The sequence below is a fragment of the Netta rufina genome (genome assembly GCF_964035555.1).
Source record: "Netta rufina genome assembly, chromosome: 1".
Taxonomy (NCBI): domain Eukaryota; kingdom Metazoa; phylum Chordata; class Aves; order Anseriformes; family Anatidae; genus Netta; species Netta rufina.
Window position 1 is genome coordinate 124,978,432 of NC_140123.1, and position 11,437 is coordinate 124,989,868.

Below are 11,437 nucleotides of genomic sequence, written 5' to 3' on the forward strand. Positions count from 1 at the left end.
AATGGTCTTATAAAAGATCTGGACGGAAGGTTTGAATGAATACAAAGCAGGTTTTCAGGTGACACTAAATTAGGAGGAGCTGTCAGCTCCCTTGAGGGTAGAGAGGCAGAGAGATCTGGACAAGTTAGAGGGCTGGGCTATCAACAACAATATGAGATTAAACAACATCAGGTGTTGGATTCTGCACCTGGGACAGGACAACCCTGGTGTATGTACAGACTGGGGTATATATTATCCAATATATAATAATAATAATATCCAATCAGATTATATCTAATATAGCAGGAATTCCCTTTGGGGACTTTTGCCCAGAAGTTTCTGTCTAATCACTAAACAATATTTGTTTTCTGGGCCAGTTTTCTATGTCAGCGGTTCCGATTTAGGTGTAGTCCGTTTTTTGCGTAAAATTGGTTTCTTTGAGTTGCAGGTTTCTGTGCCTTTAAAGTCTTTCTCTTTTCTTTTTTTTTTTTTTTTTTTTTTTTTTTTTAGTATCGGTTTTAAGTCAATACAGCTGGATTCCTGCAGCTCACCACATCCCAGCTTGTCATCTGTGCGAAACTGGAAGCATTTTGAAGGAAGGCGTTGTAGCTGCCTGGGCAGTCTTTCTAGCAACGAAGTTAGTTTCTCAGATCGAGTCCCCTGCACTTCCCTGTGCTGCTGGTTTCTGTATGTCTTGGCCACTACTAGCAGACAGTTCAGCTGTTTGCAGGGTTTCCCAGTCTGGTGGCGTGTAGGGAAGTCTGCAGCTGCAAAGAGTTGAAATGAGCGAGTCTCTTGCTGCTCTTGCTGCCCACCCCACGTGTCTTAGCCACCACACAGGGCAGCTGAGATGGTTCCAAGGAAGAGTCAGGCTCCTTTGCCGCCTGGATCATCCTCTGTGGTCACTGCATTGCTCCCATTTGTTCATAAGAACTGCAGGCTTTAAAATCAGTGCTATGGAAAAGTGTAGTCACAGGCTGTAGCTGGAAGCAGCTAGTTAACTGGAAATGGTTAGTTTTCTTTCTTTCTCTCCGGGTGTACAGATTTACAGCTTTGGCCTTGGTACGCTGTACTGGGATCTCGAAGCTCCTAGGCTAAGCTCTCTTGATGCTGTGTGGGCCCACCACAGGCCAGAGCTGATCATCCTGCTCTCTGCCTGCTTTCCTGGGCAGCTTCAACACCTGCCCCCAAGCCTTTTGGAGCTACCCATGCTTCTCTCACGGTTGCATCCTCCAGGCAGGCTGTTTTCAGGATGCTCGTGCTGTGCTTAGGGTGCTAGCCTGGGCCTCTCACAGTCTGCAGGCCCAGGTTTGCACAGCTTCCCTCCATGGCTGTGCAGAGCACATGGGATATTTATCTGCCAAGGGGGTTCATCAGTGAACAGGGTCACAGAGGTTTTGGCTACGTAGCTGAGGGCGGCCCAGCAGAACCAAGCTGCGTGTCTGTGCGGTCATAACTTGTAGGGTGCTTCGCTGCTGCGTGCGTGTGCTGCCTGCTTCAGCCTTGCAGATGCGTGGCTGACCTTAGGCAGCCGTGGTCCCCCTGGCACCACCGTGAGGATTCGGGGGTAAGAAACACTCATGTTCCTTACTAACCTCTTGGAAAAGATGGGGAAGAGAGAGAGGGCTTGCAGAACTGAGTTTTGTGGCCATGGCTGGAACCTTAGAAACACTGGTAGAGTCAAAACCGATGTGGAAAAAAAAAAAAAAAAAAAAAAAGCAAAAAAAAAAAAAAAAAGCAAAAAGCAAAAAAAAGCAAGGACCCAAGAATAACAGGGGGGCTGGGGAGGAAAGACGCAAAAGGAGAAGCAGAAGTGTGTGCAAAGCAGTTTGGGGCTGGGGAGCTGATGGCTCAGAGCGCTTCCTGTTCCTGGAGCTGCGCGTGCCCAGCTGTGCTGGGCTGCTCCTGCCCGTGCCCTGCAGCGGTGCGCAGAGGGCCACGGGATCCAGGCACGCAGTGAGGAGCAGGTTGATGGAGAGGGGCCGAATGGACTAGGAGTGGACAGCAGGAGTGATGCATGGCCAGCTCCCGAGGGGCGCAGACAGAGCTTGGTGTCGGGCGCTCCGTCGCGGACCTCCAACTTCCCTTTTCTCACCAGGGCAAAGAGATTTGTCCTCTGTGTTTTCTGAGTCGCTTTGGTGGTAGCTGCTTGGCCTCCTCCTCTTCTTCTTCCCTCCACAATGGTGAGGTAAGAGGGTCTGAGAAACGTGTGCGTGGGGAGGGGAACCAGCGAAGTAGGGCAGCTCGGAGGGGATCACCTTGGTAGCTGGATCTCGGTGGAAACCTTTCACAGGCTGTGGGGGGTAACGGGCACGAAGGAACCCTTTGTGCTGCTGCTGGTTGTCACCTGCAGAGGTATCTCTAGGGATGCTGACTGGGGACCATTCTTCACTGTATGTCTCCACAAGAGTGCCTGCGATTTCTCGTTTACTTGGTTCTGTTTTCATCTCCCTTGCTAGGTGGTTTCACCGTGACCTGAGTGGGCTGGAAGCCGAAGCCTTACTGAAGGGACGAGGTGTCCATGGGAGCTTCCTAGCCAGACCCAGCCGGAAAAATCAGGGGGATTTTTCCCTTTCAGTTCGGTAGGTAACTTGGAGCCCAACTTCTGTCTTTCCAGGTTTGCATACGTAGAATATATAGAGGTCCTCATGAGCCCTGGGGTCTCTCCTTCATCATCTCCTTACTCCTTTGACTTCTCTCCATGCTGTAAAAGGATCTGAGCTTCCCCAGTACCTTCTGGACCCTCGCTTAAGTTGCCTCAGGAGCTTCTTTTCCCAACCATCTCCTTCCACTGGGACGGTTTGCTATGGTTCCATGGCAGGAGGTGATGCAAGCAGAGCCTTCAAATTTCATGCCTCTTATCCAGCTGCCTCACTGGACTTCTCTGTGCATCATTCCACAGGGTTGGTGACCAGGTAACCCACATCCGCATCCAGAATACTGGGGATTTCTACGACCTGTATGGAGGGGAGAAGTTTGCCACCTTGTCAGAGCTGGTGGAGTACTACACACAGCAACAGGGCTCGCTGCAGGACAAGGATGGAACCATCATTGACCTGCGATACCCGCTCAACTGCTCTGACCCCACTACAGAGAGGTATGGAGAAAGCAAAGCTGCTGGTATGGCTGTGATGAGACCTCCTCCATGCTCCATGGCCTTCTCTCTGCCCTGCCCACGTCCCCACAGGGCAGCCTGCAAAAAGTGTCTCCTGGCTCCCTGTGCTTCCCCAGGGACCGCATCCCCACCAGCAGCTGGACATGCCTTATCCCACTACAGCCGACCTCGCAGGGCTCTATTTACACTTTTGTTTTTTTGGTGCCTTTGCTATTTAGGCAGCGTTCATCAAAAGCAACGCTTGTGGTGTAAGTTGCATCCACAGCGGTAGGCAGGGTGGCATGGCGTGGGGCAGCCCCAAACCTCCTTGCTCATCCCAGGCCTGGCTGGCTCGTGCGGCTGAGCGGGGCCACGCTCACCTGCTATTCCTGGCCCGCTCAGCCTCCTTCCTGCCCCGCTTTGCATACGTCTCTGACACCAAGTTAAATCAAATCAGGTGGTTTTTGCCCTCAGCGCTGTGCTTTCAGCCTGCCTGACGCAGCTCCGGGGAGCAGTCGTGCTGTGCCCTGGGGCGGGGGCAGGCTCAGGGGTGGGGGCAGGCAGGTCCCCCCGGTGCACCTGGGGAGCAGGGCACAGCCACGCTGCTCGGGACGTGCCTGGGGACACCCAGGTGTGCTCAGGGGCAGTGGTGCAGAGCGGGCAGTGTCTGTGTCCTGGCTGTCCTCTCCACTCGAGGCCGTTGCGCCGTGGCCCTGCAGTTTCCTCTCTTCCTCCCCTGCGGTTGGAAACTTCTCCCCCCCCTCAAGGCTCTTACGAAAGCTCCTCTCACTCTCTCCCCAAGTGATTTTCCATCACGTGGCTCTGAAGAGCTGGGCTCTGCTGGGGGGGAGGAAGGGGGGACAGGACCCACTGACTCCTTCCTACATGGGGAGGGGGGTCCCAGAGACCTCTTTCCTGGGCAGGAGGGGAACCAAACGTTCCCCAGGGGACATCTCAGCACTGGCAGATGGTGGCTGCTCGCTTCTTTGGGAAGAGGGTGAGAAACGAGGGGTTGCCATGCTGTGGAAGTCAGCAGCTATTGCTTGCAGTGCACGAGGTGAAGATGAAGAGAAACTGAAGCTGGCCAGCACTAGCTGAGACACAGTAATTGCCTGCCACATCTTGCTCTCAAAATGATTCCTAGAGGTTGCGTAGAGGAGTGGGTTGCTCTGGCTGGAGTACAGAGGATGGGTGAGTGAACGCCCAGCTGTTTCTGTGACCGTGGCATGGCCTCCTGAGCTAGATTTTACTTCTTGGGAATAGGCAGCAGAGGAGCTGTAACAATTCCAAATTCATCATACCACAGCAGCAAACCTGCTACCATGGTGCATCTAAGCACCTGCCTGGCCTTGGCTGCAGCGTGTGCAGCGATGTAAGGAGTGTGCCTGGTGCTTGCTGCAGTACCTGAAGTGAGCAGCGGCAGGAAGAAGCGTTGCAAGTCGGTCTGATGCAAGAGCTACCTGCTTTTGAAATGCTGCTCACCGGGGAGATGGCCCAAACGGCTGTGGCTGCAGCCACCAGGGGAGCTTTGTGGAAGCAGGACAGAGCTGCGGTGAGCACGGCCTTCAGACAGGAGCACCAGGGCTGAGACGGGTCCATACCCAGCAGAGCAGCAAGTGGGGGCAGTGGGAGCAGTGCTCCTCCACCCCGGGGTGCTGCCAGATCCCACCAGGCAGGCACATGCCTCCCTGAGACCTTCACACGTGCGAAGGGGCTTGGCAGTAGCTGTGCCCTTTGCACCATGCTTGTGTCCCTCTGCACCCTGAGCCATCCTGCAGCAGGGCAGAGAACGCCTCAGTCTGCAGGACTGTGCACGTGGATGAAGAGCAGTGAAGGCACCAGAAGCAGAATGTGGGCTCCAGGTGGCTCCTGGCATTCATCCCCATGGCTAGGCTGGTTGCTGCGGTGTGATGTGTTCAGGGAATGGGAATTATCCTCTGACTGAAGAGGTTCAGAAAGGGGGGATGCTGCTAGAGGTCCAAGGAAAGTATCCTTCCCTAGGTTGGTTCTTTAATGGGTCTGATCTCACCGCAGCCCTCTGTGTGCTGCTAATCCCATGGGAGAGTCTCTGACTGACCGAGTCAGTTTTGTTCCCTCAGTGCTTGAGTTTCCAAAGCACTCAGCAGCAGTAAGGTTGGAGTCCCAATAATACTGAGAGGTGCTAAAACCCACAAGTGCCCCCCCCGAGCTTATCTCAAAGCCAGTAAGCATTACTTTTTGTAAGGCTCTTCCCTTGGTTTCCCTCCCTTAATCCTTCCTCCATTTCTCCCCCTCTCCTCTCTTGCTTCAAACCTTCTCTTCCCCCCACAGCTTCTCCTTCCACAGCTTTCTGCCCTGTACTCTTCAGCGAGTGGATGCTCGAGGGCATCCACTTGCATCTCCACCTCTCTCCTGACCTTTTCCTGTTTTTATTTTTCTAGATGGTACCATGGGCATCTGTCAGGCGCGGCCGCTGAGTCACTTCTCCAGGTCAAAGCCACACCTTGGACCTTCCTGGTGCGGGAGAGCCTCAGCAAACCCGGGGACTTTGTCTTGTCCGTCCTGACTGACCAACTGAAACCTGGCTCTGATGTTCCTTCAGCTGGGGCAAGCAGCGCCTCCGGGGCCCGTCTCAAAGTCACCCACGTCAAAATCATGTGTGAGGTGAGCGGGTGGGAGTGCCACAAAGTGGTGCCTGTGACTCTGCACCTCAGCCTTCCCTTTCCCCTGAGCATTGCCAGCTCTGCCTGTAGGGATGCTGTGGGATGTAACATGTCCTTCCTCCGTTTAGAATGGGCGTTACACAGTTGGAGGTGCTGAGAAGTTTGACAGCCTGGCCGATCTGGTGGAGCACTTCAAGAGGACTGGAATTGAGGAAGTGTCTGGCACCTTTGTGTACCTGAAGCAGGTAAATCCCATCTCCTCTGTTTCTCAGGGATCCTTTGGAGGGACCCCCTTGCTGTTTGTTTCTGCTCTGTGTCCCTCTCCCCCATAGCACACAAAGGAGACTCTGAACTCCAGCAGCATCTCTCTCATGCCAACCCGTTGTGTTTTCCTGTCCCCAGCCCTACTATGCTACAAGGGTGAACGCTGCTGACATCGAGAACAGAGTGCACGAACTGAACAAGAAGAGTGTATCTGAAGAAACATCCAAGGCTGGATTCTGGGAGGAATTTGATGTAAGAAACTGCTGGGGAAATTACTTTGTGGAAATTTGGGGGGAAGTTCCTGTGCACCACCTCATTCTCCATCCCTGATTTCTTTCTGGACACAGACTTCTCAGGAAGTCTTGCAAATCCATGTTGATTTATCTCTGAGAGAAGTCTATTTCCTCGGGGGTGGGGTGTGGGTGGGGTATAAGCGTCATCTTTAAGTGATTTAACCCAGTGAGATAGAAATGTAGTTGTTCATGGATAGAACTAGTCACCAAGATAGTAAGGACACGAACCTTGGACTTCTCGAGTCTAGGTTTCCTTTTCACTTCTCTGCTCCCCCACAAGCATACCCATGTGTCCTAAGAATTGCCACCCTTCCTTTGAGTGTCCACCTTCCCTGTCATATGTTGTGGCTTTACCATAACTTTCTCCTGTTTTTCAGAGCCTGCAAAAACAGGAAGCCAAGCAGCTGTTTGACCGTCATGAGGGACAGAGACCTGAAAACAAGAGCAAGAACCGATACAAGAACATCTTGCCCTGTGAGTCCTGCTCCTTTGCTGTTTTAAAAAATAAAATAAAATAAAAAAGGCAAGTAGACAGAGATTGGAGAGGTGTCCAAATCACTTCTGGCCCTGTCTCGGCCTGCCCTGTCTTCCAGAGTGGATTATGAGGCCCTTAATTTGAGGATTTAAGAGCTGATAAGAGGTCACAGCATTTTCATGACCTTGAAGGAAGGAAGAAAGGAAGTTTACAGCAGACTGGATTATAGATTATGGTCTGTCATGGGGGGAGAGAAACGGGAACACAGGTTAAAACTGGTCTGACCTCAGAGAAGGAGTTGAAAATATGTAAATATATGAAATGGGTATGAAAATAGACCCATACTGTGTGCATTGGGTAATGTGGGTGAGGTGGCATGGGGCAGCGAAGGAGCTTCATGTCACCGGGCACCAAATACCTCATAACTCTGTTTATTCCTTTGCTGCACCCCTAGTTGATCATTCTAGAGTCATCCTCCAAGGAAGAGACCCAAACATCCCCGGATCTGACTATATCAATGCCAACTACATCAAGGTGAGGCTTTTGAAAGCTGGCAGTACGCCCAAGGTGGGGGGGGGAGGCCTGCCAACTCCTGCAGCCCTCCTGACCTTCCCCTGTCCACACCCAGAACAATCTGATCAGCCCAGACGAGTGCACCAAGACCTACATTGCGAGCCAGGGCTGCCTGGATGCCACAGTCAATGACTTCTGGCAGATGGTGTGGCAGGAGAACACTCGCATTATTGTGATGACCACGCGGGAAGTAGAAAAAGGGCGGGTAAGTCGCTGTTTGCAGGTGTTGGAGCTGCCCCCTTTTCCCCTTCAACCATGGCTGTTTTTTTTCTCTTTCCTGCCTTTTGCCTGCCTTCACCCTCCTGTCTCTCTGCGCAGAATAAATGCGTGCCCTACTGGCCGGAGATGGGCAGCACAAAAGAATACGGTCCCTACCTCGTGGAGAACATCGGGGAGCACGACGCACTGGAATACAAACTCCGCCACCTCTGCGTGTGCCCGAAGAACAACGTGAGTGTGCCTGGCTGGGGGCTGCCGTAGAGCCTGCTGGGTGCTGTGGTGGTGCTGCTCTTGCATCAGTCCAGGGTTGTTGTTCCCCCCTGTTTTGGGTAGGGCACTGGTGGAATCACCAAGGGGTGCACAAAACTTTGGCTTAAAATATAGCTCTCTTTGGGACAGAGGTCAGGGTTGGGTCTGGGTTGCAGTTTTACCAGTGGGGTATTTCTGTTATCAGGGTGATGCTGTGCGTGAGATCTGGCACTACCAGTACCTGAGCTGGCCTGACCACGGTGTCCCCAGTGAGCCAGGAGGAGTGCTGAGCTTCCTCGACCAAATAAACCAGAAGCAGGAGAGCATCCCAGCTGCTGGGCCCATTCTGGTGCACTGCAGGTTGGTACAGACCCTAGGGTCTGAGGGGTAAAGTCTCTGTCCTGCTGCACCAGCTGTTCCCTAGGACATGTGAGCGAAGCACATGCCAACCCTTCCTCCTCTTCCATGTCCCCAAACCAAACCCTGCTGCCTGTTGAATCCTTGACTCTTTCATGGCACCAACAAACAGCTGCTATGAGTGCTGCGTGAAACAGCTGCCTCAGAAACAGCTGCGTTTTGTTTCAGCCTGTGCTCAACTTGGGGTGATGTAGGTATTGATGTACAGGCAGCTCTGATCTCTGCTTGTTCTCTCCTTACAGCGCTGGGATTGGCCGCACGGGGACGATCATCGTCATTGATATGATAGTGGAAGCAATCTCCACCAAGGGTAAGAGGACCTCAGAGTGCCTTGGAAGATACTGAAAGTATCTTGAAAAAGTGCCTTGAAAAGTGCCTTGAAAGATACTTGGAAGGAGGGGTGGGAGGTCCATAGAGAGGGGTAAGGGAGTTGAAAGCTTCTTGACTGAGCTCCACTGTGACTGCTGCTGGTGCAGAACTGGGAGAGGGGGGTGTCAGCAAACATGTGCAAAGCTTTTCTGGTGCCTCTTGCTAGGGCTGGACTGTGACATTGACATCCAGAAGACCATCCAGATGGTGAGGTCCCAGCGCTCAGGGATGGTGCAGACAGAGGCCCAGTACAAGTTCATCTACATGGCCATCTGCCAGTTCATAGAGACAACCAAGAAAAAGCTGGAGGTTATGCAGGTAAGAAAGCAGACCCTCCTATCCTGTGAGCCAAAACATATCACAATGAGGCATGTCAGTGTCTCCAGAAATTCATTGCCCCACAGTTCACTCCTATAAGAGAACACAGGTGCGTTCACCTCTGGGCTAGGGGTGGGCAGAAAACACTGAGCCTGAGGACTTCAGTCAACACCAAAATCCACTGAGAGCCTAGCATGACGCATGGTTTAACAGCCAGAATTCTCCTATGGTACCTCGCACACTTTTCCCAGCCTGTACTCTTCTCAGCTTGCATTTTCTCTCCTGTAGTCTCAGAAAAGCAAGCAAGCTGAGTCTGAGTATGGGAACATTGCCTACCCGCCTGCAATGAAGAACGCGCATGCCAAGGCCTCAAGAAAAGCCTCCAAGTAAGTGCTGACCCTCTGGCAGTGCTCTCCCTGCTGGTTCAGTGGCTTTTCCCTTCTGCTCACTTTTTCCCTTTTTTTCCTGGTCTAGCAGGCAGAAAGAGGAGTCAACAGTTTATGAGAACTTGGGCAAAAAGGAGGAGAAAGTACGGAAACAGCTCTCCTCAGACAAGAAGCTGAAAGGCTCACTGAAGAAAAAATAAGCATCAATCAGCAGGTTTTGAACACGGAGTGCAGAACCGGAGCTTGGATCCAGGCTGGCCTGTCTCACATTCCCACCTCACGGACTGGAACTAGGCCTTCCCCATTTCTTCCATGCCATCTTCCAGTGCTCTGAACCAGGCTGCTTCACAGCTCAGCTGACCTCACCGTCCCTCGCCCACACAGGCCTGTGAACTCGCTCATTGTGCTTCATCATTCATTAACAGGAAAAAAAAAAATCACGCCCTTCTTTCCCTTCGTGTGTGCACACCGGCACCTAAACTCACCCCCTGCTTCAGCAGCTCTTCTTCTTGAGGAGTTACAGAAGAGCTTTACAGAAGCTACATCTCTACCTGCCCGTGAGTTAAAGAGTTTAGCCTGTTTAGCGTTCCCCAAGGGCTCCTGTTTTAAAATACATCATTTTGGGCCTCTTTCAGCTTAGCCTGCCTGTAATTCAACAGGTAACTGCCTATTCTTTTTATCCTGACCCTCTACCCCCTAGCCCCTTTTCTATTTGATCCTGTAAATATGCCAGAATTTGATGTGATGGCCATGTTTTCACTTGTGTTTGTAAATAAAAATGTATTTGTTTGAATGCTGACCTGGAAATTTTCTCTAGAATTGGGGTATAGCTATTCTCCTGCTTTCATTTACAGTCCTGCAGCCTTACAACAGCTCTAGCTTAGTTTTTCATCAGTTCTGGCAACCTTATGGTGGCGTCTTACTGCGAGACTTGAGTGTTTATAGCCGTCAAGTCTCATCACTGGAAGTCAGGTGCAAAAGTCTGTGCCTGACTTCGTCACAGCTATGTTTTGGTATTTGGAAAAGTTGTGTAGTTGCAAGAATCTTTGCAGAGAAGGCAGACCAGAGCATGGCCACACCGTGTTTTCACAGATGACAGCCAGTTACCTACAAGGGGTTAAGGGAGCTGGCTTGTTTAGTCTGGTAAAGAGGAGGCTGAGGAGCAAGCTGCTCTCATTTTCAACTAAACAGAGGAGCCTCACGAAGATGAAGATAGTTGCACACAGTGGAGCCAGAGGCAGTGGTTCCAAATTGCAGCTTGGGAGGCTCGGGTTGAACACCCATCTCCTCGTCAGGCACCATTCCAACAGAAGCTCAGCGCGGGAACGCTGTTCTTGCTGCTTTTCAGTACTGCCTGGACAAAGTCACAGCCCACGCGATCTACTGCTGGCATGTTTCCAGCAGGAACCTGGACTAAAGTCCTCCTGAGGCCCCTTCCCTCCACCATTTCGTACGAATCTGAACGCTGGTGAGTGTTCCCAAGTACCATAGCCTGCCTGTGGTGGTGGCAATGAGCCTCAGCACGGCTTTTAGTCATGCCAGTTAGAACTAGGCCCCAGTCCATGAGCTGTACCTAGAAAATGTGGGAGAATGCTGAGTTTGGATAAAGCTATGGTGTTATCTGCAAAAAGTCAGACCCGAACTTTTTTGTGGCAGCTGGACTAGGTAACAGACATGCTGGGGAACCTTTAATTTACAGGCACTGCTTGATCTGTGAGCATTTGATACTCAAAGACTGTTGAGGTGGCCTGGACTAGAATCTGGTTAGAGCTGATAAGTGGAAGAGCTCAGTCCCTACTTAGTGGAAAGTCTGAGATGAAATTCACGGAGTGACCTAGGACTCAGAATGCCTGGAAATGTGGGAGAATTTCTTCTGGTCTGAGACACATCTAGGCCCTGTGTATGAAGTCAATGGCATTTAGGGAACTGAATAATCCATCACTCTCACCTGACACCAGACCACAGTGAGCACTTGAGAAACCTAGCTGTAATTTTCCCCTGCTTTGGTGCAGGGATCCTAGGACCACATTCTCTCCTCTCAGTGTAGAGCACAAACCCAGACGGGTGAATGAGGAGAAAAGAGAAGAAATGAGACATACCTGGAGCTCTGGCCCACGTAGCTTGTAATTCAGTGGAAACACCCCGTGAGCCTGCAAGGT

The 11,437-nt window shown here is 51.7% G+C and overlaps 1 protein-coding gene across 1 annotated transcript; it reads left to right on the plus strand.

Annotated features, from left to right (window-relative positions):
* The first annotated feature begins 1,966 nt into the window (after nucleotides 1-1,966).
* PTPN6 (protein tyrosine phosphatase non-receptor type 6) lies at nucleotides 1,967-10,005 on the plus strand. Its single transcript, XM_084301922.1, has 15 exons — nucleotides 1,967-2,167; nucleotides 2,439-2,561; nucleotides 2,882-3,076; nucleotides 5,494-5,716; nucleotides 5,844-5,960; nucleotides 6,118-6,231; nucleotides 6,650-6,746; nucleotides 7,202-7,281; nucleotides 7,376-7,525; nucleotides 7,639-7,770; nucleotides 7,994-8,148; nucleotides 8,448-8,515; nucleotides 8,741-8,892; nucleotides 9,181-9,278; nucleotides 9,367-10,005. Exons 1-15 carry the CDS (start codon nucleotides 2,160-2,162, stop codon nucleotides 9,476-9,478), a joined length of 1,824 nt encoding a protein of 607 aa, XP_084158048.1. The 5' UTR covers nucleotides 1,967-2,159; the 3' UTR covers nucleotides 9,479-10,005.
* The last annotated feature ends 1,432 nt before the right edge of the window (nucleotides 10,006-11,437 follow it).